Source organism: Brienomyrus brachyistius, chromosome 21, assembly GCF_023856365.1.
Source record: "Brienomyrus brachyistius isolate T26 chromosome 21, BBRACH_0.4, whole genome shotgun sequence".
Taxonomy (NCBI): Eukaryota; Metazoa; Chordata; class Actinopteri; order Osteoglossiformes; family Mormyridae; genus Brienomyrus; species Brienomyrus brachyistius.
In genome coordinates this window covers 1,205,822-1,232,546 of record NC_064553.1, presented here as the reverse complement: position 1 = coordinate 1,232,546, position 26,725 = coordinate 1,205,822, and the positions used below count along the sequence as shown (strand labels likewise).

At 51.0% G+C, this 26,725-nt stretch overlaps 2 protein-coding genes and 1 long non-coding RNA gene across 8 annotated transcripts; 1 reads left to right on the top strand and 2 right to left on the bottom strand.

Annotated features, from left to right (window-relative positions):
• Window positions 1–1,322: 1,322 nt before the first annotated feature.
• Window positions 1,323–8,605, bottom strand: nexn (nexilin (F actin binding protein)). 5 transcript variants are annotated; one of them, XM_048988519.1, is made up of 14 exons: window positions 8,477–8,605; window positions 7,587–7,778; window positions 6,859–6,946; window positions 6,611–6,759; window positions 5,817–6,017; window positions 5,385–5,561; window positions 5,108–5,293; window positions 4,820–5,011; window positions 4,253–4,303; window positions 3,827–4,030; window positions 3,383–3,604; window positions 2,394–2,579; window positions 1,956–2,319; window positions 1,323–1,831 (listed from the first exon to the last, which is right to left on the bottom strand). In XM_048988519.1, the coding sequence occupies exons 1-14, from the start codon at window positions 8,501–8,503 to the stop codon at window positions 1,818–1,820; spliced, it is 2,253 nt and encodes a 750-aa protein (XP_048844476.1). In that variant the 5' UTR covers window positions 8,504–8,605; the 3' UTR covers window positions 1,323–1,817. The 5 variants fall into 5 exon arrangements, with proteins under 5 accessions (XP_048844476.1, XP_048844477.1, XP_048844478.1 ...); XM_048988520.1 differs by having other exon boundaries at window positions 3,827–4,018; XM_048988521.1 differs by lacking the exon at window positions 4,253–4,303 and having other exon boundaries at window positions 3,827–4,018.
• On the top strand, window positions 6,015–9,101 carry LOC125716343 (uncharacterized). The gene is made up of 2 exons (XR_007384318.1): window positions 6,015–6,221; window positions 8,408–9,101. It is a non-coding gene; the product is annotated as an uncharacterized LOC125716343 (long non-coding RNA).
• A 2,134-nt stretch (window positions 9,102–11,235) lies between these two features.
• On the bottom strand, window positions 11,236–23,645 carry miga1 (mitoguardin 1). 2 transcript variants are annotated; one of them, XM_048988656.1, is made up of 16 exons: window positions 23,480–23,645; window positions 22,339–22,479; window positions 20,703–20,871; window positions 20,219–20,352; window positions 19,792–19,927; window positions 19,546–19,682; window positions 19,056–19,179; window positions 16,895–16,995; window positions 15,595–15,713; window positions 15,425–15,497; window positions 15,158–15,244; window positions 14,976–15,074; window positions 14,732–14,866; window positions 14,060–14,113; window positions 13,124–13,240; window positions 11,236–12,375 (listed from the first exon to the last, which is right to left on the bottom strand). In XM_048988656.1, exons 2-16 carry the CDS (start codon window positions 22,444–22,446, stop codon window positions 12,157–12,159), a joined length of 1,812 nt encoding a protein of 603 aa, XP_048844613.1. In that variant the 5' UTR covers window positions 22,447–22,479; window positions 23,480–23,645; the 3' UTR covers window positions 11,236–12,156. The 2 variants fall into 2 exon arrangements, with proteins under 2 accessions (XP_048844613.1, XP_048844614.1); XM_048988657.1 differs by lacking the exon at window positions 23,480–23,645 and having other exon boundaries at window positions 22,339–22,496.
• Between the last annotated feature and the right edge of the window lie 3,080 nt (window positions 23,646–26,725).

Sequence of the window (26,725 nt, the reverse complement as noted above, 5' to 3'; positions counted from 1 at the left end):
TCGTGTTTATGAAACCTAAGCTGTCAAGATGCATGGCGTTTAATACTGTACCAGATGAAAGGGATCTTGCAGACAGTGAGGCCTTCAGACCCATGTCTGCTCTGTTTCCTGAGTCACTAACGTAGGTCAGTTTTCTCAGTGCATTTTATGTATTATGTGCATTAGTTTCCCGGTAAGTCTCTTTTTTTTCCAATCCTCCCTGTGTGACCATGTTGCATAGAGCTGTAGGTATTTCTTGTCTTTAATGTCACTTGAGAATTGCATGCAGTCACATGCTTTCAGATGTCAGCCAGACAGAACGATGAACATTGAAGCAGAGCACAGTGATCATGTCTATGCCTGGTGTTAACCCTGTGATGCCCGTGTTGTAGTGCCATTTAAAAATGCTGCCTTCATTTTCACACACAGTGTTGAAGATGCTGCAAGCATAGTTCATAGAATCAGGCCCTGAGATAGGTTGTCCCTAAGGAAGAATCCTTTGAGTCTGTCCTGGTGAACATAGACCCTTCAAGGGCTCCCATATAAGGTAAATTTGAGGAATTGTCATGACTGCAAAATGTCTTTGCTATAAGTTTAGGGACTGTGATATTTGTAACGTCTGAATTGATGCCTGCTTTTTCTCCCAAATAACTGTACCATGCCATAAAATGATAGGTGTCTGTTATAAAACTGCTAGAACATGTAGATTATTTTCTTCAGATAAGCAGTTGTATGAAACCCTAAAGTCGGAGTTCCATGTCTAAATCCTTGTTTTTGACTTAGTGACAGGTTTTTTGGTAGGAATTTGGATAGTATGTTGTCTGTCTCTTGAAGTATGACCTTGCAAGTGAACTGTTGCCCAATGTCTGGCTGCATGTCTCGTGTGCATGCAGTGAGAGATGCTGTTTCCTTCTGAGTAAAGTTCTCAACAGAGAATTCGTGGGGGGTCTTTTAAAGAAGAGAATCTGAAGCTTAAGTGAGCATTATGGAAAAGGGAACATACCTTAGAGGTAAATCATGACCTCCTGCTGTGTACCCCTGTACTGCGCTGTTAGACCTCACTGTTCACCATTGTTCACTTGTTCAAAATAAACTTGTAATGATGACAAAATCTGGGCCTTGGAAAGACCTTCCTTTGCTAAGATGTCCGCATGCCGTTGATGTCACATCTGCCGACACTCTGCCTAGCTGCACCCTCACTAATGAAACGTGCTACAGCAAGGTGGTAAACGGGACCCTTCTGTCATACCTTTGGAACTGCATAGCCCTGACCCTCCCCTTTATGTGACGCCCTCTGGTGGGTGGGCTGAGGTCTAGTTGAAGTCCATCAGAGAAGCAGAGACTCGCTTTCACATTCATTTTATTTGAAATGGTCAGCCTGTTTATAAACATTGTTCTCTTGGTGCCGTGTGCTGGAAGAATGGCAGCGAGATGGTGTCTCTGCTCGCTGCTGTCCGTGCACTTCATGTGTTCGAGGGGAACACTGTAAGCAGCAACTGAGAACTAACTCAACACTATCCATACCAAGCAACAATCCTATAAAAACAACCTTTTTCCCACAATACTTACAAGTGATAACACATTTAACTAGTATTTAACTTGTGGATGGAGTCTGAACGTGGAGTGAAGAGAGGTGACGGGGAGGAAGGCGTGCTTCCGAATGGTCAGTGACTTCCTCAGCATCCACCTGGCCGTCTGACGCTGGTATGCCTGTGTCCCCCCCAATTTATGTACTTACTGGTGGAACTGTGGTTTCTAATGTCGGTTTAATTTTTCGTTTTTGGCCCCACCATATGCCTTTTGACGAGACACAAGCGAGAGAATTCCAGTGATGGACATCAATAGTCTTCAGCTGGGAGGTGGGGCAGAGAGAGAGGGGGGTTATAAAGCATATGAGGGGGGGCAGAATATGTGTTCCACAAATGATCAGGTGGTAAATGTCATTGGGACATGCAGTCAGAAGGGGCGGGGCTTACTTTCCACAATCAGAATGCAGGTGCTGGCTGCAGTACCCCGACTGTTGACGGCCTTGCACATATACTCGCCCTCGTCCTCAGGGAAGGTCTCCGGCAGGTATAGGCAGTGCGTTTGCCCCCGCTCGATGTACTGATAATCCTCACAGTCCTGCAGCACCTCTCCCTCCAACCACCACGTCACCTCTGGTTTGGGCTCACCGGTTATCTTAACCGTGAACCGCACCGGCTCTCCGTCTACCACCGATTGGTTCTTCAGGGATTTCTTGAACCAAGGAGCCCCGGACCTGGCGTGGTCCTCCTCATCCTCGTAGGTGGTGGATCCGTTGATGATGCTTCCTTCTTCCTCTTCCTCATCTTCACGTTTCTGTAAAATAAAAATGGCTGAAAGCACAATCCTCCTTAGTAACCGTGCCGAGGATGTCCAGGAGGAGCATTTACTTTCTGTAGTGCTGCGTCAATTTCTTCTTGTTCAAACTGCATCCTCTGTAACTTCTGTTGCTCAATCCTCTTCCTCTCTTGTTCCTCCCTGGCCTTCGCCATCTCCTCAAACCGTGCCTGCATGTCCACCTTCTGCCTGAAGGGGGCGTGCTGCACTTTGCAGGCCTTCTTGACGTCTTCCTCATCCTGGGATATGGTGGAATAGAGAAGGCTGAGCTGGCTGGTTCAAGAAACTGGAGAGTTCAGCTTTTTGTGTTTTTAAGGGTCATTTTATCAAAAATTACACTAGTTGAGTGATGTTTAGGAGAGAGACTAAAATTAAAGTGTATGAAGTGAGCTTTAATTTACTGCTCACTATTAATCGTGCTTCCCCCTGCATTGTTTGCTCTTTGGCCTGGAACAGGGGTGGGCAATCTTATCTGCAAAGGGCCGGTGTGTATGCAGGTTTTTGCTGCAACTCCCTAATTAGGTCACTAATTAGAGGACTGATTGGCTGAAGAGTCCTCATACCTGGGTGTGAATAGCTGACCTAAAGGTTACCCCAAGAACCTGCATACACACTGGCCCTTTGCGGGTAAGATTGGCCACCCCTGGCCTAGAAGTGCAGCCCTTTCACACCTTCAGGAGGGAACCTGTCATGCTGGACTGTGTTGCTTTTGGACAAAAACTGCTGTTGGTGCTTTTTCCCACTTAAGGATGATTCCACTCCCCTGAGGCACTTTATCTTGGGGGGCACATGCCAGGGATGGGTAGCCTGTCTGGAAAGCTCACTTTGTAAGAATTTTCCAAAAACCCATGAGATACCTAGCCACCGGTCATTAGATCGGCGTGGCTTATAAAAAAACAAAAAAAAGACCTTGCTGAACATTATATTATTCTAAAAATGTACAGCAGAGTCCATGACGTTCAATCCCAGCATACATCACCATTGCTCTCAAGAACCAAGATGGGGGCCATCCGGCCCAAGAACATCACGCTGGACGGCGTACCTCCTGGAATCTTTCTGCTTCCCGTTCCTTGATTTCGAGGTCGATGGCCTTTCTTCGCGCTCTTTCCTCCTCGATCTTCTTCTGGATCTCTTCCTCACTGAGCTGCTTGATTTTCTCAAACTTTGACTTCAGATTTTTGGCATGTACCGTGCCGATCCTCTTCAGCTTGCTCAGCTCCTCGTACTCTCTGCTCACCACCAGAGAGCTTTCGTTTATTTCCTCCTGAGGCGAAGAAAGCGAGATTTTAAAAGACCAGTGCAGCAAAAAAATGCCTTATCCCTACACCCATATGACCTGCACAGTCTGACACGTTTCCTTTTAAGGCAAAACAGGTTCAGCATGGCAACCTCGAGTGGAAAAGAGATCGAGATTTGATTGAGATAAAACTGGTCCCTCGTTTCTGATAGAACACTCTCGGTAAAATCTCGCGGTCGGTTCACAAACCTCCCCCATCTCCTGCCGGAGCTGCTCAAACTCATGTTTCTCCTGCTCCATCTTCAGCCTGCGTTCCTCTTCCTTGCGCTTCTTCTCTGCTGCCTCCTTCTGTTTGAGAAGCTCCTCAAAGTTGATCTCCAGCTTTCCAGGGGCCAAAGCCTCCTGTGACCCGCTCTTCTCCATCCCTTCCTCTTCACACACCTGGAAAGGACACTGGTTCTTGTCACAGAAATTCTGGGACTACAAGCTGTATAGAAGTGCATCAAACAGCCAGTCTAACTGCAGCTGCATGCCAGGGACAGCCAAGGCATTTCTATAAACAACAGGTGGGAGGCACCACAAACACTGCAGTGATATTACACACTGACACAGCTTATGCTAATGCAGACAAATGTGAACGACACGGACGTGTTGTGTGAAAGGTAAGATGCTTACTTCTCCATCTCCACATGAAGTCATAAAATTTTCCTGATCCTGGACTGGACTCTTTGGAAGAATGGGACAGGGAAGTGTTCATATCATTTGAGCAGCTTTGCAGTAGGTTCAACACATGTAGGATAAATCATTTTGGAAGTGTTAATACCAACTTCAACTAACAGGATGCTTTAATCTGAGAAATGCTCACTTTTTTCACAATGTGAAAGAACTCCTCAAAAGACATGCTCAGATGATATCAGGTCTTGTGTGAGGACTCATGTCCTGTTTCCACGATTGCTATGACCAAATCGCTGATGTTTAAAAATCTAATAGTAAAATACTCAAAACCGAAAGATGTCCATTTCAAACTATTGTATCTCGAGTTCCACCGCTGCTGAGATTTGGCGTGACCTATGAAGCCGCTGCGTCCGGCTGGAATTCACCCCTCAGCGATGGTGTGAGTATGAGGTTCCTCCTCATAGCTGTTGGTGTGGCTGTAGCCCCGTTAACGGCAGAGGTCTGAAGCAGCAGCATTGCAGAGCCTGGCACATGCAGACCGGTCCATCCGAAGTTCTCTGGACTTACCATGTTCCTGCGTGCCTCTGCAAAGAGCTGCTTCTCCTCGTCCAGCCGACGCCTCGCCTCCTCTTCAGCCTTTCTATGCTCCTCTTCCCGCCTCTGGCGTTCTAGGTCCTCGAAGCTGATGGCCAGCTTGCCAGGCTTGGCGGCCTCTGCGCTCAACATGGCGGCGAGGATGTCGTCGTCGTCGTCGACGACCTGCAAAGGGGCGTCAGGCTGTAAGCCCCTGCCCTCGTCGGAAAACTCACCTGACCTTTCGGCCTGGCTTTGCTTCCAGAGGAGACCCCAGCTGACCATGCTCTTTCTGGCCTCGGCGAAAGCCGCCTTCTCCTCTTCCATGCGTTTCCTGGCCTCCTCCTCCACGCGCTTAAGTGCTTCCTCCAGCCTCTGCTTCTCCAGCTCCTCGAAGCTCAGCTTCAGTTTCCCAGGTCTGACCTCCTCCTTCGTGGACAGAGGGTTTGGCTCCTCGCTCCCGGTTCCCTGAAATGCCAGTATGGGAGAATCGGCATCCCTGTGGGAGTGGTGCCATGTTTGCCGGCTTGCTGAGCTAAAGGTGGCCTGTACGAGGTACCATCTGCAGCCGGGCCTCCTCGAAGGCCCGTCTCTCCTCCTCCAGGCGCCGCCGGGCCTCCTCCTCTGCCTGCTGTTTCTGTTGCTCCTGCCGTTCCCTCTCCAGCTCCTCAAAAGTCATCTTCAGCTTGCCTGGGCTCATCTGGTTCTTCTCTGTGGGCTTGGGTTCATTTTCGTCCTTGTAGGGTGACGGATTGTACAATGCAATGAGGTTCTAAATATTCTTACTTTAGGAACACCATACTTGTAGGACAGAGGTTTAAAATATATCTGATTTGCAGGATTTTTATGTGCAATTAATTTTTTAGACAGACAAACCTGTGTCACTAAAGGGTTAAATGTTTGGCACTGTGTATGATTGACTTGCAGACATATAGCGCCCCCCCCCCCCCACCCTATAAAATGGGACAGACCTACATGACACCCAGCTCACCTCCGTATGCTGGGAGTGCCTCATGGCTTTGCTGAAGGAGCGCCTGTGCTCCTCGTACCGTCGGTGCTTCTCCTCCTCTGACTTCTTCTTCTCCTCCTCTTCCCGAGCCTTGCCCAGCTCCTCGAAATTCACCTTGATCTTGCCTGGAGCCTTGGAGGGCTTGGTCGGCACCACCTTGACAAGCAGGGAGCTATCCCCCTCCTGCATGACGGAGGGTGAGTGAGGAGTGAGGAGTGAGTGGGAGCTTCCCGGACGGGCAGATGTAACCCCAGAGCACATGGAGCCTGCCCTCTCCACCTGTCTCATCTGTGACTTTGCAGGAAGATGGCCGACTTCATCACAGCATAACCAGAAGCAAACAGAAGTGCTCATCTTCACGTTTCTCTTTGTGACGCATCAATGAAGGTCAGCAGCCGTGCTTGTGATGTTCCCAGGTGTGAATGAAATTGAATGAAGACACGGACACTGAGCTGGAGGCTTCGCGTTCACCCCTCTGAGGCACATGCTTTATTTCAGGCTTGCACTCCTGGCCGTTTCCCTGGCTTATTTTGGCCTCCGCCTTGTGTTTATGAAAGACAAGGAGCTACATCCTCCTGAGGCAGATGAGGGCCTCCATTAGGCTGAGAATAAGGGACGACTTTGGTGCTGCGTGATCCAGATGAAAATCATGTATGGAGGCCGTGTCCTGCTACAGGTCCGGCACATAAGCTAAGCCCAGAGGCGGCTGCCCTGGAGGATTATACATGTATTCCCGCCCCCCCTGTGCTCCACCCCACCCCTCCCGGGGCACCCACCTCCTCTGCTTTCTTGGCCAGTTCCCTCTGGATCTTCGTCTTCTCCAGTGTGTCCTGTGTCATGCGCCTCTGTCTCTCCACTTCTGCCCTCTTCCTCTCCTCCTCTTGCCGCTGTTTCTCCATCTCAGCAAACTTTCCCTTGACGCTCCCTGTGGACATGGATGCTCTCACGTTGGCACTTGGCTCCTCCACCACCGGCGAGGTGCGAACACAGCAGTCCGACCCACGCGCCGCTCCTGCTGGCCTACCTGTTATCTTGGGGACGTATGATTTCTCCTGCTTGGCTGGCTTTGCCTCCTCCTCCTCCTCGTCGCTGGACGCTAGTAGCTCCTTCATCTGTGGGAGTACAGACATGGTTTTTCCTGGATCCTCTCCTGAAGCTGCAGTGGTCTGTCATAATTCCTCCAACAGCAAGTGCCAGTGAGGATGGGTGGGTTTCCCCACAAGCCACACGGAGGGCTGGAGCAAAGCCTCTGATTCTGCTCTTGTAAATGCTACTTCCTGTGCCCTGGCCGAGCCGTGCTGATGTCTCGCATGCAGCTGAGGGTGGGGTTCCTCGCTTGAATGCACACAAGCAGGCTGCTGATTAATGAGCCCCCCCCACTGGTGATTTCAGCCGCTTCACGCTCTCATGCACGTCACACCCGTGATGTTTATTACAGACTTTCTGTGCATCTTCTGAAGCAGTGTTTCCTGAGCCAGTCCTCGGGGAACGTTTTTGCTCCCTCTCAGCTCTCAGTACACCTGTACGAGGTATTCGGTGTTCCTGATTGGCCGGGAGCTGGGAGGGAGCAAAAACGTGGACTGTCCGGGGTTCCCCGAGGACCGGGTCGGGAAACACTGTTCTAAAGCACGGCCCTAAGCTCCCCATTAGGACGTGTCAGCTCTGCTCCGCATGCTGCAGGGTTAGGCTCCTGCTTAGGGTCAGTAGCGATCTCACGCCATGCGGGGGACACTCAGGCTGCCGTGGGGTGACCTGCTGCTTCCTACGGTTCCATTCTTTCTCCCTAACGTACTGCTCCCTTCTCCTCTGGCGCTCCTCCTGGTTCTTCCTTTTACCGCGCTCCTCTCTGGCCTTCTGCATGGCTTCGAACTTATCTTTCACCTCCCCTTTGCCAAGCTTGGGCACATAGCTTCTCTGCACAGGCTTGCAGGTAGACAGGAGTTTCTTTACATGAGCCATGACCGAGTGGGACAGACGAGAGGACAGTAAAGGTCACGTGAGTGTCGGTGCAGCGGCTGCCCACAAGGGGGAGTCCTTGAGGAATTCTTACCAAAGCCATTAGCAGGACAAGAAACCAAATTCACACTTAAGTCGCTGGCCATCTTTCAGGTAGCAAATGAGGGGGGGGGGGAGCTCCTTTGTAATCCCCCCCCCCCCCCCCCCCGTGGCTGTAGCGTTGACCAGAGTTGTTACTGACAACGCAAACTGCACTCCCTTGAAAGAAGGAGACCACTGAGGGCTGCTTTCACTCCCACCTGAAGGGGGCGGCTTCACTCTGCCCGTTTACAAGGACAGGTTAGCGGAAATGCAATTTAATATCTGTTACAATAAATCTGTAATCCCCATTCTGCTTGCCAGCTATAGCTAATGAAATGGAGAAATGTAACAAAGTAAAAATTTCCTATTAAGACAATATGCTGGCATAACCCACAATTTACATTTACCTGAAATTTCTCATTTGCAGAAGTTTTTAATTTTGTATTTAGTATTTAAATGGCCTCTGGTATCCTGAAGATGGTATAACTGTAAATAACTCCTTAGATTCTCTCCAAGTTGTCCGGCACGTTCCGCAGGTGTCGAGCCCGTGAGGGACCCCACAGCGAACGGGAGCCAGTGGGACATTCAGGACGTCGCTGTCTTACCTCCTGTTTCTGAGCCACGTCAGTCATGGCTGCTGCGTTCTGACTCTCCGTCGGGACGAGACGTGACGAGACGACAGACGTCGAAACTCTGCCTGGCTGTGGGGAGGAGCTGTGGAGAGGAGCTGTGGGGAGGAGCTGTGGAGAGGAGCTGTGGAGAGGAGCACACAGCCTCGGTTAGGCACGACGGGAGGAATGGTGACAGGGTGCCGTCCACACGCAAGCGCATTCCTGTGGTCCGTCTCTCTGCTCACCCAGCGGCCCTGAAGGCTGCAGGTCCCTCTGTGTGATGGTAAACACAGTGAGACTATGTGCTCCTGACGGAGACGCTCCTCCAGATTCGAGAAACAAAGTCGGGCTTCGCAGTAAACGTCCGGAGACTCTGCCTATCCGACTGACCACATCTCAGCACTGTGTTATAAACGGCGTTGAAGCAAAATGCCATTCTCTACCTTTCCACACTTTTCCTCACAGTAATAAATGTTAAAAAGTGGTGTTAAAACATTTTTGATGTAAGTACAATTACATGTAAGTCTTTCTGAATGTTCTTTCATATCCTATCACATTTACTGTGCAGTGAAAGCGTGGATTATAAATATTGCGGATTAAATGGAAGCTATAGCTGTTCTGTCCGTCCTCAGTTGCTGTTTGTGGTCCTCGTTGTTCCGGAGTGGAGTTTGAGCATCTGTGCTGAGCACGATTTTGCCATTCACCTCGTTCTCCTTTCTTTCAAACAGGACCTATGGTAAACTTTTTCTTAAGATGTGTGACCTCGACGTAGAGACCACGCACAGTGAAACCTTTTGCAGTCGCGTTGTGCTGATTTAATAATGGGGGCCTCAGCAGGGAGTCACCTGGTCGAGCATGGTGGCTATTCCTGTCTGGCATGTGCGTCTGGCCATCGCTTAATGGCTATTTTTGTCAGGAGCTTTAGGAGTGTGACGTGGAGGTGTCAGTCATGGCCTCAGTGCCGCTTGTTTTCAGTAGAAGCGGATGCCCCCGTATACTCGCGCAGAGTTACCGTACATGCCCCCGGGTACCCGCGGGGAGTTACCGTACATGCGCCCGGGTACTCGTGGGGAGTTATTGTACATGGGTCCCCCGGGTACTCGCGGGGAGTTACCGTACGTAGCCCCCCGGGTATTTTACATGACACATGGCAGTGAAATAACACAGTAGCTTTTCAGTTCAGACTCAAAAAAAGTGGTGATAACATTTAGTACAGATATACACGAGCATTTAAATATTCTAACACTAAACATATTTAAAAGGATGCATGTATTTTCAATTTAAAATATATTATACATTGTATACCTGGGCACTGTGACCTCAAACAGACAAGCACTTCACAGAGTGCTGTAAAAAACACAGTAGCTTGCTCTTGTTGGAAGACGAGATATTTTTATCCCGCTGGATAAGATTTCACACTGATACAAGAGACCAGTTTAGACCAATGACGGCAAAAAATAGCTATGAAATCTGTTAGGGTAAACTTTGCAATTTAAAAACGTTCATATTCTTATTTCCTTTACACGAAGCTTATTTGCATCTTATGCGATTTAATTAACACTTTTAATGGGCTACTGGTCATTTAAGGCATGGTATAGAACTAATTCAGTCATTAAAGTTACATAAAGTTACATTAAAGTTAAAGATTAAAGTTTAAAATAAAGTAGAAACTATTCATTTTCTAGATGTAACTTGGTCGCAGTTACATAGGCGATCTGTATACGGTTGACCGCGTGCGCAAACTTGCTGTAATCTAATCACAGAAGTGCCGATTCATTCACGCAAAACGATCACATTATTAAATAGGCTGGACTAGATGAATGAAGACTTAATGCTGTTGAAAAGACAGAAAAATAACAGAACTGTATGTGTGCCTCCAAGACTAATTTCAGAAGTTCCCTTTTAATTTAGGTTAATGTAAAAAAAATCTCAAGAAAACATCCCAACTTTGAAAGTGTGATTCGGCTTTTTATTAGTGCAAATAACACTCCCGAATGGTAACTGTGAATAGAGGTCTTACCGTATTGAGTAGGATCTGCCCCCACTTGTAATTAGGGTGTGAGACGCGGACCTGCAGACGGGGCTGCGCCGTAATCCGGCCAAGTGCGCTGTGCGGAGCCCGGCCGCCGTGTGGCTGAAGTTACGCCTCACAAGCGCTTTCCATAAAAGTCCGCTTTCTCAGTCCATCTAGGGCATTCCGGGCGATCCGGCGTCGCCGGCAGCTGCTGCGGCTCCGCCTGCCCGGCCGAGCGCCTTATCTCCGCACCAAACTGGCGCTCCGGCTTCACGCCGTTTCAGCTCTTATTCAGTACCGCCAGTGCTGCTGTTAAACCAACGTGGAAGCAGCTGTCAGCGAACGTCCTTATAGTTCATGTGGTCATACCCAAGACTCATATACACAGCTGTCAGTACTAAAGGAACATCGGGGAGTTTAGTTAAGCAGAGACGTGAACTGCTGCAGCCATTTTCTGTTAACTCCCTTAAAATCTGACTTTCAAACCACCAGCTAGTTCCAGCTGTTGGATGCTGAAGCTGCCATGTAGCCCTCAAGTAAAAATCAACCCAGGGATCAATGTTGGCACAATAAGCCAGCAGGAGGCACCCCCTCTGGTTTGCCAGGTTACAATAAAGCAGATTACAAAGCCCCTCCCACGTTCCTGTGAAATCCCTGGAGGCTGATGCCAGCAGCCCACAGCTGGTACCCGAGTTTCCGCATTAAAGCAGCCAGGACGATTGAGAGACGCTACACCATACCGATTACAACCCTTTATTGACGTAGTGTGCATACAGATAAATAGTAGTGGCTGTACTGAGCTCTGCCAGAGGAAAAGCTACTTCATATATACATATAAAAATAAGTAACCCTCATTCACCTGTTTTGACTGCCCCCCCCCCCCCCCCCCCCACCTCAGAGTTCATTCTGTGTGGTCGGCTACGCCAAGCTAAGGACTCGGCGGCAAGTCATTGAGACTCAAACACGCCATCCGGCAGAGGCGGCACTGAACCGGACTTGGCTTGGCACAAGACACTGGGCGAGATCCCACAGAATTGTGGCAAACCAAAGTATGGGGCGATAGAGGTGGGCAGAGGTCAGATTCAAGCACCTGTCCATGTCCAGCGCTCACTGGGGGGCAGACAGGCTTAAGCAGGTGTGTCCTCCGCTAGGCCCTTCAGACGCGCAGCTCCGCAGGGCGTCTCTAGGCTGTCTGTAGCTGTAGCCTAGTGCTGGGTGTAAAAAAGCACAGAGCGGTACTTCAGCGTGAGGCACGGCAGAGGCTGCCAGGGGGCGGGATGCACGCGGGGCGGAGCAGAATCGTGGGTTTTGGCTCGATGGTCATTGAGGGACGACTCGGCAGAAAGCACAAACACACCAGGCCACACGAGCTTCAAGTACAGTTCAAAATAAAACAAAACGCAGATACTACTGGACGAGTGTGAATTTCATTTGCGACCGCCGTCTCCATGGAGATTATCCTGCAGGTCATGTGATGACGTCACATGTCATATATTTACAACAGGTCTCACCTAGTTTAACAATGGTGATGATCAAACACACAACTCCTTCATAGCTTGAGCGTATTTGGCTGGAGACAGTGAGACGGCTGAAGCAGGTATGGGAGGGGGGAGGATGTTCTTCAGTAAAATGTGGGGTTGGTGCCTTGAGGGGGGGGGTGCTACTGCACCCGGGTTTCCAGAAGGGCACTGGACAAGAGGGGGCTCTGGGTGGTGATGCAGCCGCTGGGGGGGTGTAGTGTGTCGGCGCCGAGGTAAGCCAGCAGCAGGTCGGCGCGGCGCTGCAGAAGCTGCAGGACGTCTTCTGAGAGGCTTTCCAGGCTGGAGTACCGCACCTTCTCCAGGTCAAAGATGTCCTTCAAGAAGAACAGCACCTGCTCCTGCAGAAATGGGAGGCCGCATTGGCTGGGATCCCACCAAAGGCTGCCCCCTGAGAACGGGCGATACGCGCACACCTCCCACCGCCGCCCCCAAGGAAACACCCCCCTCATCAGTGCAAACTGTGTTTAAGTTGGCAGAGGGTCTCATCCTCTGAAGGGAGAGGCCCCCTCCCAGCCCATGCCACCCCCCCGCCCAAGATGGGAGCTGCAGGTACACAGTCAAACGCTCCCCACGCCCTGTGGGTCTCTGTGGGGGCGAGTCACCCTCTCAGACAGGCTCCAGGCCACATCAACCCTGAACTGCAGCTCAGACCGCTCTGGGTCCTTTGGTGTCTGATAGGACCGACTCTCCGGAGCTGCTGATCTTTCTCCTGCGATGACCCTGAAGGTACCGTGTGCTGCACAGAAACCAGATCCCTCCCAGGACCTTTGGACATTAATCACCCTCTGCAAGGGGCCGCATACAAAAAACTGACTCGGTAAAGCAAGCGAATCAATGTGCAGCGTTTGTACTTGTCTGGCGCAGAGTGCAGGTACTCCAGAGTCTTAGTGATTTTCTGCAGAAATAATCAATGCAACTTGGGGGAGGGAGAAGGATGAGCCTGTGCCAAATAAAATGGAGGAAAGGAACCGAATCGCAGCTAAAACATGAAAATTGTCGTTCTGAGGTGCCTCATGTCTGCAGCGGAAGTGGAATTTTGTGAGGAGACTGGCAGAGATGAGCGGACCGATGGGGGCAGCACCGTACCTTGAAGAAGCAGCACAAGTCATGAAGGGGGCTTTTAGGGCCGAGGAAACCCCAGGCCAGAACGGGGCTGATGTGCTCGCAGATGGCGTAGAAATGGGCGACGAACCCGTCCGGAACCTGCGTCAGGGATGGACATTAGGGAGCAGTGCAGATCTGCGCAGTAAGCATGCATGTGAAAGAGCGCAGAGACCGGGGGAGCAGAGAGCGGGGAAGCAGAGAGCGGGGGAGCAGAGAGCGGGGGAGCAGAGAGCGGGGAAGCAGAGCGCGGGGGAGCAGAGAGCGGGGGAGCAGAGAGCGGGGGAGCAGAGAGCGGGGGAGCAGAGCGCGGGGGAGCAGAGCGCGGGGGAGCAGAGAGCGGGGGAAGCAGAGAGCGGGGAAGCAGAGAGCGGGGAAGCAGAGCGCGGGGAAGCAGAGAGCGGGGAAGCAGAGAGCGGGGAAGCAGAGAGCGGGGGAGCAGAGCGCGGGGAAGTAGAGAGCGGGGGAGCAGAGAGCGGGGGAGCAGAGAGCGGGGGGAGCAGAGAGCGGGGAAGCAGAGCGCGGGGAAGCAGAGAGCGGGGGAGCAGAGCGCGGGGAAGCAGAGAGCGGGGGAGCAGAGAGCGGGGGAGCAGAGAGCGGGGAAGCAGAGCGCGGGGAAGCAGAGCGCGGGGAAGCAGAGCCCCGCAGAGTGCGGGGAAGCAGAGCGCGGGGAAGCAGGGCCCCGCAGAGAGCGGGGAAGCAGAGAGCGGGGAAGCAGAGAGCGGGGAAGCAGAGAGCGGGGAAGCAGAGAGCGGGGGAGCGGAGAGCGGGGAAGCAGAGAGCGGGGGAGCAGAGAGCGGGGAAGCAGAGCGCGGGGGAGCAGAGAGCGGGGAAGCAGAGCCCCGCAGAGTGCGGGGAAGCAGAGAGCGGGGGAGCAGAGAGCGGGGGAGCAGAGAGCGGGGAAGCAGGCGCCCAGGCTACCTTTATGTGCTGCCTCTTCTGTTTCAGGACAGACCAGCAACTCGAGGCCACGGCCTGTGAACAAAGCAGCAGCATTATGGTATGAAGAAGCATTTCTCAGGGAATCATGGGAAATGGAACTGCTGCCTGTGAAAATATCCGGGGGGGGCGGGGGGGCAGAGAATCTGGAAAGATCTCAGCTTTCAGTTTTAACTGCACACGACTCAGGATATATACAAACCTCCCCAAATAAGGCCAGCAGCAATCGAAGCCAGACAGGCAAAGCTGACAAAGCCAGAGGAGAATGTTATTCCAGCAGATTCCCGTTTAACTTCCTGAAGGACATCAGTCCACATAAATTCTCGGGGCAGACTGCCATTCTGTCACTTCCACTGGGCCCCTGGAACTGGTCCTGGACAGACTTGAGACTATATGAAACACTACAGAGCTCAAACCGACACCAACCCCCCCTCCATGGGTCCACAGGCATCACCTCCCTCTGCTAAGCTAATGCTAACGTGGACATGTCAACACCAGGGGCGGATCTAAAGGGGGTCTCATCACCCCACATCAAAATAATAAAAGGAGAATATGGATTCCATATTTCACGGAAGACAAAGTGTGGTGTGACCACCCCAACCAGCATTTCTGCCCCCACCCACCCATCCATCCCAGCTGCTGCACGCCACCCACCGTCTCTTTGAAGGAAACGTGAAGCCAGCGGTTGTTGACAACGTTCTGGATGGAAATGGGTGGATTCTCTAGGTCTTCGAAGGAGTCCATGAGAATGAAGTCCAGTACTATGTCATAGAAGTTCAGATGCTTCACCTTTTAGGTGAAGAACACAAGATTTGATGTTATTACACCCTAAAATGAATTCCTGGGGTGACATGACTGTATGAGCAGGAGGAAACCAGATTAAAGCAGACAGCCTCACCCCCCTCGTGGCCAGTTCCACCTCGGTGTTCTCCCAGTGGTTAGTTTGCTCCAGGAAGTTCATCATCTCCTCAAAAACCTCCTCAAATCTCTTCGGGCTCTACCAACCAGAAACCCTGGTCACGTCTGTCCTTTTGCATTTTAACAGGGCAAACATGGACTTCGCAACATACCGAAACCTACCTTGTGTGCTTTGATAATGATGGAGGACAAAATCTTCTTCCCGGCGTCAGTCAGGAAGGCTCTGGTCGCACGGTCACACAGAATGACCTGCAGATAGAGGTTTTCCGTTTGTTATACAGATTCAGCTGCTGTACAGCTTAAGTACAAAAAAAGACGTCTTTCGGGGCACCATTTATCCTGAAATTGGACCATCTGAAGCATTTCCGAGCTGCGCCTGAGGTTAAGCATCCTGCTGCGGAGCAGGCTTGAGTTATGTCAGCTTCCTACCTGACAGGCCTGCCGTACGCAGTGCAGCTTGGCCAGGAAGTCGATGTCTCCCAGGCATTCGAGAATCTCCGTCCTGTCGGGATGAGAATCACTTACAGCCGGAAGAGCACCCGAGTCAGAGACGAGCCTTAACGTCGTGTCAGGAGAGCGAAAGGCCAGGGGCCCGTTACCTCAGCACCCTGCAGGAGACCTTGCCCTCCTCGGCCAGCCGGAGGGCCTCCTCGTACAGGGAGTAATGGCAGAGGGAGCCCAGGGTGTACGCATTCCTGAGGTCACGGTGCTCCGACAGCTGGGGTCGGGAAGGGCAGAGTGTCGTGTGACGGGGGGGCACATGGCGACAGTCAGACCACAACACCACTGTTTACCATTCCCCGGGGACTGCTCTGATGCCCCACCCATAGGCTACTAAGCGGAAAACTCCGGAATATTCCAGATCTTGGAATACGGACTGTGAGGGTCTGCCAGGCCGGCACGACAGGTCTGTTTATAGGTTACTGGAAATGCAGGCTGTTGTTCCTGCGTGTGTATCGGCACCTGATGACAGAAAAACGGTGCAGGAGCTATTTGTGGATGCTCCCGAGAGGGGGGGGGGGGTCAGGAACTCTTTTTCCTTATCTGCATTCCAGGGCACTTAACACCAGAGCCGCGTTAAACATTGACGCGACAATGGATTCAGAGCATTATCTGTGCTGATGACCCTCTCGTAAGCAAATGTGTTTATGACCAATCAGTACACAGGAATGCGGCTCTGACAGCTGCACTGGACCTGGCCTGGTTCTGGGCTGGTTCTGGAACTATCACCGACCCTGTAAGCATGGAGACACGCGAGGCTGTGGGCTGGGTTTAGGGTACGGAGAGGAGTTTGGGGAGCCCTCATCCTACGAGGAACTGAAACACCCAACAAGACAGGGGGGGGAGAGACTCAAAATAACGGCACAGCTGCCCCCCACCCCCCCCACCCCCCACCCCCCACAGACACACACCAAGTGTCACGCCAATCAAGCCAGGAGAAGCAGGATGTCATAGCTTCCAGACAAAGGCAGCCTGGTAGGACCCACGTCGGACACCCCCCCAACGTCAGACAGCCCCCCCCCCCGCCGGACAGCCCCCCCAACGTCGGACAGCCCCCCCCCCGCCGGACAGCCCCCCCAACGTCGGACAGCCCCCCCCCCGCGCCGCACGGCCTCCCCCAATGGGACCCACCTATTATCTCGGCAGTATGGCCCTGCTGCCGATGGGCGCTCCACTTCCCAGAATGCCTTTCTGCCTCAGCAGGTGCCAGCAGTGAAAAAACAGGCAGCTCCCCCCCCCAGATCAATAAACAGTTTCAGGTTCCCCTCCCAGCTCAGGATGAGCGATGTGTCCATTGGTGGGGCAGCACACACTGCGTAATGCATCACCACGACACCCAGGTGCATGCGCAGGAGCGGTGGCAGCGATGTCACGCTGTGAACAGGAGGGGGCGCTCACCTCGGCGGCCGACACGAACGAGTCCGTGGAGGTGACACTCATCGTGTCACGCAGGCCCAGTTCGTCCGAGTCCTCGCACACCGTGACGTCCGTGTCCTTGTCTGCAAACGACGGCAGATACGTGAGATCGTGGTCTGGACATTTTTCGGTTTTGCCCGGAACGCGCGGGTGGCACGTAGCTTTACGTTCCGCCTTCTGTAATACCTGGAGAACCAGGTTCCTTTTGGTCTAGGCGTAAGAAAAGAGCATGGAAACACTGGAGGCAGTCGAGCTATTTTAGGAGGGCCTATCTGTCAGTGAGACGTTACATGTCAGACAGGCTGCACCCTGCAGAAGTCACCCAGACGCTCATGTCATGCCCGGCCAGCCCGCTGACCGTTTAAAGACGGGGAAGCCAGACAGAAGATGGAGCCCCGAGGGGCTCCTCAGGCTCCGACCAGCCCCGCAGAGCTTCGGTTGCCGTTTGGGGTTTCTGTTTAGTCTGGGCTGCCCAGCCGGGCCCCGGCGTGGTTAAGGAGGGCTTCCGGGATCCTGCCCCAAAGCCCCACAGACCTCTGCACGGCTGCAAACACCTGGCAGGGAGCCACCGGCTCTCAACATATCAGCTTTCGGCTACTTAATGTGGCTGCTATCAGTTACCAGGGCCTGGATATCAGGAGCGCCGAGGGGGAGTAAGCAGAGCCTTGCTAATCATTTGGGAATTTCTCACTGGGGACGTCAGCAGTGCGGGTCACCTCCAGTGACGCAGACGGTAACGTCTTCAGGGTAACAGGCTCACTGCTCAGCTTCTGCCTCAGCTTGCAGGGACTTTCCATAGGATGTTACCAGTGCATACAGTGTTGATAGCATCACAGCCTCATGCGTCACCTCTAAACACACAGCCGCCCTACCTGTGCATAATTATTAGTAGCTAAACAGTTTCCCCAGCAGTGGCATGACTCCTTCCGGGGGGGGGGGAAGAACACAGACCCCACCACCCCATTACTAATGTATGTTGCACTCAGACCAAGCAGCAAGGAATCCTGCGAGGAATACCCTGGGGGGGGTGTCATGGAGCTGTAGGCACTCCCGACGTGTGCTGAAGTGGTCACGTGACACGCCACCCCCAGTGACACACAGCTCCTGAACGCCGGAGGCAAGCGCTCTCCCTCCTTAACCACCACGGGTCAAATGGTCAACCGGGAAAGATAAATCTTTACACACAGCTTCTATTACAACACAGAAAAACACGCCGATACGATACGCAAGATGGCTCTATTCCACAAGCTTAAATAGAGAAATCATCCGCAGGACACAAGCAAAATGTAGAGACATGCTGTCCTAACAGAGAGAAGCAGTGCACTGTAATATCACTGTAATATCACTGTAATATCCACCTTCGCCAGCACGTGAGACTGTCATACATGTTTTCCTCTTTCACAAAAACTCGAGGGGTCATTAGATCACTTCAGGCACGAGATACAAGGTTTGAAATCACAACGCACTGGGAAAGTCCAGCAGATGGAACATTTCACTTTGCACATGTCAGTGAGTGAGACCAGCCCCCCCTGGTGGTGGGATGAACATGAGCGTATCACCGACCCAGCGTCTGATGAAACCAAAGATGAAAAGTTTGGTGGCTGACGACACCGACAGCATCGACGTTGAGTAAGCTCTGTTTCTAGAAGGCTCCGTGGCCTGAAATGCATGCAGAAAGTTCAGCTGGTCCTAAGACAGGTGACAGTGTGTGGAATGCAAGCACCCAGAGCTAATTTTGGCTCGTTGGGGGAGGAGGTGCCGCGTTTGTGGTGGAGGGTATCTGTGAGGACAGGTGATGGGCGGTGGCGCCCTCTAGGGGAGGGGAGACCGGCTGGGGCCTGATCTGTATGCAGCTCTGCCTTTGAAGATCTCCAGAATATGGCGATTATACATTCTTCCTGTAAACCGCTGGGAAGAGAAAACAAGACGTCACTGCGCCAAGACGTCACTGCGCCAAGACGTCTCCTCTAGACCTACAGGACATCTAGGTTTTGTGGCTTCGACCAGAAAACATTCACGTTAATCCTGAGGTGACAAACGTCCCAGAAGTGGAAGGTTCAGGAGCCTATGGGGAACATGCAGGTTTGGGGGGGGGGGGGGGGGGGGGGGGGGGGGGTTGGGGCGACAGCGCGGTGAGACTCACCGATATCGTTGGCGAGCGAAGTCGAGTCCGACATTCCCAGCGTGGCCTCGAACTCCTCCTGCAGCCGATATGCTCTCTGCAGCAGCGCCTCCAGCTTGTGAATGAACTCGGCGCTGATGATGTCCTGTGAGGAGGGAGATGCCCCAGTGTGCACACTCTGGTGCGTTCCTGCCCCCCCCCCCCCCAAAGCCCCAGCGTAATCCCACCCCCATAATCACACCACTTACATTCCTGCCTGTTCTGCCTGTCATCATTTTATACTGTTTTTTAATCATCCTGATTTATTCCTGAAATCACTTCTTTTACACTTTAGAATCTTTCACAGGGAATGTCACATACCAACACTTTAATATTTAATATAAAGGCAGAGAAGGAAACCCTTAATGTCATGGCGAATATTACAGTCCTGGCCGAAGGGTAAGATCCTTGAAGCTCGTTATTAAAAGTTTTTTTCTTCTGGCATCTGAAAAGCCCCCTTGTCAGCCCCCACCTCCACGCTCTCCTCGGCGATGGCGTCTCCCGCCCCCAGCTTCACGGAGCCACAGCCGGCCTCGTCCTCCGCCTGCCGGCTGCGGAAGGTGAGCGCTTGCTCCCAGCGCCTCAGGGCCTCCTCAAACAGCTCCATGCCTGCTCAGAGGAACACGAGAAGGTTTAGGAGGTTTGGGAACGTCGCTTAAGACTGGCTAGAAAGAGGCTGGCGATCCCCACGAGGCAGGGGGCGCCGCCGAGCCCTCACCCATCAGGTACAGGTTCTCGGGAGTAGTGACGGGGATGTTGACGATGTTACACGCGTCGCTGTCCTCGCAGCCCTTGTCCCAGACGCTGGAGCTGTTGACACAAGCGCAGCTACTAGAGGAGTTGGCACTCTTCACCTTTGGGGGGGGGGGAACGTAACCACAGTCAGTGACGGCACACCCTGCGCCCCCCACCAACCTGTTTCAGTGAAACTGGAACCCACTGCACCAGTGAAAATCTTACTGAGGAACCTCAAAATAACAATGCTTTACTTCAGCACCTGCACAGATGCTAAATTCAGTCATCGGTCTAATCCAGCTACACAACATGAACTCAGAATGTCTGCAGCAAACCCAGGTCATCCTACGTCAGACAGAAACACCAAAGGGAAACGATGCCATGGACAGTGACAGGACCACGCGGCTTACCGAGGTCAGACTCTGGAGGGAGCCGGAGAGCTTGCTGTACAGACTGCCGCTAGGAAGGGCGTGACTGTAGGACTGGCAGCTTCTGGAGTTGAGAGAGAGGCTGAGGTTCTGCCGGCTGCTGGCTCGGCTCGATTCTGCAGCGTGAAGGCGGACGGCGGTCAGAAAGTGCCAGGGGCCTAACGGTGCCCATCGCAGCCCATGAGCTGCTCCAGGCCAGTTCTGCTGCTGATGCCCCCTTCCACACTGCATGCCAATGGCTGCTAAGTCGGCGCCCACTCAGAAAATGGACACAGTGTCTTAGTGGCGGCACCATTTGGACCAAGATCAGCCTGGTTGGTTTTTGCCAGTCACCCTGGAGGGTATAGAAACCCACACATCCATCCGCATGGCAGCTTCCAGGTTTCAGCTGTGGAGCCCCAACAGTCACGGCCCTAGAGTACCACCAGCGTGCAGTGATGTAACTCTTCCCCAGTCGGAGCCTTACCTTTCTCCGGTGGCTCCGTGGTGAGGAAATCGAAGTGTCTCTGCTCCCATGGCGACTGGACCTTATTCTTCGGCTTCCTCCTCCGTAAATGACGTGCGAGGAAGAGGAGGGAGACGGCGCTGAAAGCACCGATGGCCAGGAGCTTCTTGGTGCCGGCGCTGAGTCGCACCTGCCGCGAGGGATGCTGGGTGAGGGTTTCTCTCCACCAGGCTGGCCACACACATCAGGAGACCAGAAGAACAACTGCTGCGCACATCGAGGTCACAAAACTGCTGCGGGGCCAGGAAGAGCAACGCTGAATGCGCATCAGGGATCTCGCAGTCTGACCTCAAAGACAAGCTTCCAAGATGCCCCACAGCATGGATGCCCGATACGTCGATCGTGATCTACTGGTCGATTGCAAAGGTAGAGCGGCTAATTCGCATGGCATAAAAAATAGGTGATGGATGACGCGTCCAGCCGCACCAGCTGCCGCAAAACTCCAGCAAGCGACCGAGTCACGTCCAACGTATTTCTACTAAACTTAAGGGTATAAAAATGAGTGGGGGAGCTGGACCAGGTAAGAGGCCAACAACCGACCCGGAATGGGGGGAGGAGTTTTTCCCCACGATGTCATATTCAAAGTGCGTTTGCTTCATGTGTCAGTCCACCATTGCTATTCCGAAGAAGGAAAACGTGGAGCGACTGTTCATAAAAACTATGACATTAACTTCCCTCCGAAAAGCGAGCTGAGAAAGAGAAAGGTGAAGGAACTAAAATCCCAGCTCAAATCAAAAATATTTTATTTATCCCAAAGGGAAATTAATAATAGTAACAATAATAATAATAATAATAGCAATAATAATAAAGAATATTAATAAGAATATCAATACATAAATATATGTTTTGCATTTTTACAGTAGGTAGATCATATCGACTTGGACATTTAAGTAGCTCGCAAGCTGAAATAGTGTGGGACTCCCCCACTCCACAGACTGACACCCGGCCTGATAACTACACCTTTGTCCTTTCAGATACAGACATTCTTCTGGCTTTTCATCTCCATCTGACTACGAACAGCTAAAGACATGAGCTCCAGCTGCTCCCAGAGCAGATGTGTGCCGGTCGCCCACCCGCCTCCGCAGCTCGACTCTCTGTCCTCCGCTGTTCCGTACGCCTCAGTCACCCGTCATGTTCGTTTTCATTCACTTGGAAAGTCACGCATGAATAACCTTGCCATACCGCTAAAGCACAAACACACGCCGCATATCTTCAGACACACAATGCACAAAAGGCATCAAGGACCGATGGCACAGGGACTGAGGCGGGGGCTTTCACAGCGCCATTTCATTTCCGATTCAGTCAGTTACACTTGGTAATTCATATTTTGAAATACCATTGTCTGACATTTAAAAATTCTTCAGAAAACACAATACAAAGGCCTCTGCCCCAGGCTGATGCAGGACAGTGATTAGCCTCAAAACCTAAGTACCTATCTTGCAGGTACCAACATCAGCAGAAAGTCTAAGTCACTTTGTCAGCCAAGCTGGTCTTATAATCACAGGAAGAGAGACTGTTACCCTGAAATGACAGACACATGATGGAGCCAATCAGCAACCCGCCTGTGAGACGGTGGGGGGCTACTGGTCCAGCTTACCTGGGAAATGGTGTGATAGACTGAGAGAGGCAGGTCAACCACCCTCAGGGTCACAGCCTTGAAGGAAGACTGCGAGCTGCCGACGGCATCGTCTGTCATGGTGGCCATTCTCCCAGTCAGACGTTACCCCATATTGTCCATCTATGGAGACACATAGAGTCAGCAGATGGGAAAATTCAGTGAAGCCAATGTCAGGCAGAAAACGGAGTCTGAGGCACGGCAACTCGCTGTCAGGCAGAAAACAGAGTCTAAGGCACGGCACCTCACTGTCAGGCAGAAAACGGAGTCTGAGGCACGGCACCTCGCTGTCAGGCAGCAAACAGAGTCTGAGGCGTGGCACCTTACTACCAGGTGCTCTGTACAGAGAACCTCCATGTCAGAACAAGTAATCCCCTCCACTACAGTGGGAGGCAGAGAACCACGCCATCCAATTAGGTCCCTCAAGGAGGAACTTACAGCCACTGTGTGTCCCCAAATTTAATTATTCCTCTTCTGCTAAGAGCTTAAACAACCAAGGGCGCCCCCCAAAATATACCTTTGCATTTAAATTATTGACTTGTGCCACCCCAATATCAAACTCATACGCCATTGTGAACAACACAGTATTAAAATCACATTATTTACGGAGAGGTGGATTTAAAGCAATGAATACGCCACATCTGTCATACGTCGAATTTACAGAAAGGATATAAATATAACTCTAAAATGTCGTGTGTACGTAAATGCGTCTGTTTTACCCTTAGACAGGCTGGTTTGGCCCGCCTAATGCCTGATCGGCTGCCGTGGTCTGTAACAGCAAGCACGCCCTGCGGGGACAGCGGGACCGGCATTCGGAAAGCATCTGCACCGCTTTCCCGTCAAAGGTGCTCACACGGCGGCTCCTCCGGGCACCATGCATGCGGGACAGCGGCTGCAAACACCGCGCTGAATAACCGGCACTCCGCCCGCCGCACAGGTCAATAAATACCTATCGGATGTGATCAATAATGCGCTCTAGTGTGCAGCAGAACGGGCAATCGGAGCAGGACAGAGGGCGGCGCGGCCCCGAAGCGCAGCTGTGTCGCGATGTTGTTCTTGAGGCACGGACGCAATGGCCGCCCGGCTGACGGATACAAAGGCAGGTCTCCCTGCGGGGACTTGCCTTGTGAAGCCGAGTCTCTGTCCCTGTCGCTCGATCAGCCCTCGGCGCTGCGCTATCGGCGCGACACGAATCGCTTCCAGTATCAGAGCGAAAGCAGCTGCAGAGGGGAGCCGTGGCAGGGTGCTGTGTGCGCGCGGGGCTCCGGTGTTCCCACGTGGCGCACTGGCCTCTGCGCTGCCGTTCCGCCTTAAATGGCCTCTTTGCTCTGCTATTTTCATTTCAAGTCGATGAATCTCATTTACTGACTTTCAAGCTTCCACATATTCTGACCCGCATATGCAATTTTTTGCACGTGAAATACAATTCCTAGCGAATTAATTTATTCAGGATCACAATCAGAACTCACTTTATTCTCAATATGTCCCAACATAAAAGGATTGTTTGTGGTCCAGTGCATAGTAGAGGATAAAATTACAGGATATACAGGGGGAATACTTCATAGAACACTATAAAAAATGGGAACACAAATTAACAGAAGACGCAGTGCAAGACGTCCTAAAACGATAAGTTAAAACACTTAAGTACCTCTGTGTATTCCCATTACCTTTCAAGATTTATAACAGGGTTGCACGCACGGTTCACGTATCTGACATGATACACACGCTTTCAAATTCTCATGCTCATGCAAGAAATCTTACAGCAAATCTATATTATTCTATTATAATCCTAAAGTGTAAAAAGCATTGGGGTAGTTTGCAAACCATACAGACTATTTACAAGGTAATTAAACTCTTACATACATGTAAATGTGTGTGCAGATTATGGGCTACAGGGTTCGGTGGAGAAGAGTTGCAGCCTCCATGCATGGGCTTGATTCCATGGGCATCATATCAAGGTTGTTGTCAAGTCTTAGCTGTGTTGTACGCAGAATGTACTCTGTACCAGGGCCCTTGTCTCTGGTACACGTGGACACAAACCACAAGTTGATCCGGTTTGTATTAACATCAAATTTATTTGAAGTTTGTTCTTCTACAGCCCTGGGTGGATTGGTGTGAGGTGGTGGTGGGGCTTTGGAGAAGATTTCCTGCCGATCAACACTGGCAACTTATATCTATGTGTCATGGAGGTCTCGGGACTCACAGATATTCAGAGACATGTGGATAGTTTACCGGTGTTTTTCAGCAGGAAATAGTTATTACTACAAATTGTCACCCCCCCCCCCCACAGAAACTTGATCTGGCTATAGTGGGAAAATCTTTTTTTTTATTTGTGAGAACTTGAAAGCCCTTAAATTGCTTTCAGCAAAGTAAACAAAACTTGGAAAAAATATATGTTCATTCACCAACAGTTTCTAATCTGGGGTCTAAAGTGGTCAGGCTTGCTAGTGTATTTAGTTATTTGTCTATCCTAGCCTGTTTCAGTGTATATTTCCTGTATATTTTGCATGTAAAAATGTTGTTTGTTATGTCAGTGCTTAATATTATCATGTAGTCTTCATGAACTTTATTTTAACCTGACTTGATGGCTTTCTTCATCTTGGCCAGGGACTGCATTTCAAAAGTAGCCACTTGAGTAAAATTGGCACATTTTCAGAAATGCCAGCAACAATACTGATAATGAACACCCCTCTAACTGACTCTCAGTTGGTTTAGAAAAAAGACTTTTAAGAGAAAAGAAAGCCTTCCTTTGGTTTTGCATTTTTCTTTTTTTGTTAGCTGTGCACAACATATCAGAAGAATACATTACAATTAAATTAGTTAAGAAATAACAGACTGCTTATATACAATATTAAGATGATAACAGCAACCCTCACTGTCTCTAGGTGCTGGTTCAGACAAGGCATTCTGCAGCAGGGACACCACCCGTCGTGCAGCATCCTGCAAATCTCCCTATCACAACAGCCCACATAACAGAATAACATTCGTGTATGATTCAGTAGAGCTAGTCCAGGTCTGGAAAGTAGTTGGGCCAGATTTTCAAACCAAGAAATTTAGCTGGGCCAGACATTTTCAGCGGCCCAGTAAGCAGCAGGTAATGGCATTTTAAACAAACACAAATCAAGGTACATTATTTTAAAAAGCTACAACTAAACAGAATCTGAGAGCAATATTTTTTTCCACTTCTGAAATAAGAAAAATATTGTGGTCGTATCTGACCTAGACGCATCTCAAAGTGCATAAAAAGAAAAAAATGCCTATTAGATGGTAAACTGCCAGACATAAAGAAAAAGGGAAAAATCGGCTATAATCATCATCCGCTTATACTGTAGTGATCCGTTTCACCCACACAGGCATGATCACCGTAAGCGGTTTCCACATTATTGTCGAGGTGACTATTCACTTTACCTCTGCTTTCTCCGACATCTTCCTGATTCTGCCGCCAACAAGGGGCTCATAAGGTGGAGACTGAGGGTGTTAAACAGACCAATCTTACTTTTGTTATTGAATGCAACAAATAATGTTGTATTTATCTGTCAAAAGTCCAGCACCAGGAAAAGCAACAGAACGACAATAGAAACTGCAATAATAATGGAAGTGCGCCGCCCTACAGGGAAGGAGGAGAGATGGGTAATGAGTTGTAGAGCTGCGCAGGAACTGAGAGCCCAAGCTGTTGGACATTCTACTGGACTGGGAGACTGGGGTGAGCGAGGAGGAGCTAATTGAACACAAACTGGGATACTGGCTGTGTGAGCAATGGGGTGGAGATTAAGGAAAGACATTAAATCAGCATGCAGTGTTGTCTGGAAACAACAACAAATAGTGTCACTGTACTAAAACAATATCAAAATAATGCCTATTTTTTATTCATTTTACTTGCAGAGTGCAAAGTACAAAGCAAAATAAATCAAAGCATGTCCCAGAATGCAGTGATGGGCCTGAATGGATCAGGACAGAAGAAGGTGAAAGACCTGTTAACGAGGTGAGACGATGCAGACACAGGCCAGGAAGTGGGTATAGGCGAGAACAAGAGGGAAGATGGGGGCCCGAGACTCAGCATGGGGGCAGGTGGGGGAGGGGGGGCACGGGCTCACCTGGAGCTGCTCCCGGAGGTGCCGCTATGACTCATGGGTAACATGCCGGAATGGGACGGATCCCACAGAAAGGAAATGGGGATCCCATTTGGATCGGATGCTGACAGTTGAAAAAAGAACTCATGTCTGTGTGTTATGAAAGAATATCAATAAATGTTTCCGAAAGGGGATGACTCATTTGGTAATTATTTACGGCTTATGTTATGGCTGCCAATTTACAGTCTCTACTGAAGTCTGACTTCTTTCGAGTCACCTTTAATATTGATTGGACACTC

What these genes read in the sequence shown, in the direction of transcription:
- miga1 (XM_048988656.1), bottom strand. Translation starts at nt 22,446, where the DNA reads ATGGCCACCATGACAGACGATGCCGTCGGCAGCTCGCAGTCTTCCTTC. An exon ending in GCGTACGGCAGGCCTGTCAG is followed by an intron (nt 15,245 to 15,424) that starts GTAGGAAGCTGA and finishes CTCTATCTGCAG; the next exon opens with GTCATTCTGTGTGACCGTGC. An exon ending in TGGAACTGGCCACGAGGGGG is followed by an intron (nt 14,867 to 14,975) that starts GTGAGGCTGTCT and finishes TTCACCTAAAAG; the next exon opens with GTGAAGCATCTGAACTTCTA.
- nexn (XM_048988519.1), bottom strand. Translation starts at nt 8,503, where the DNA reads ATGACTGACGTGGCTCAGAAACAGGAG. An exon ending in GGAACCGTAGGAAGCAGCAG is followed by an intron (nt 6,947 to 7,586) that starts GTCACCCCACGG and finishes GTACTCCCACAG; the next exon opens with ATGAAGGAGCTACTAGCGTC. An exon ending in ATACGTCCCCAAGATAACAG is followed by an intron (nt 6,760 to 6,858) that starts GTAGGCCAGCAG and finishes CCATGTCCACAG; the next exon opens with GGAGCGTCAAGGGAAAGTTT.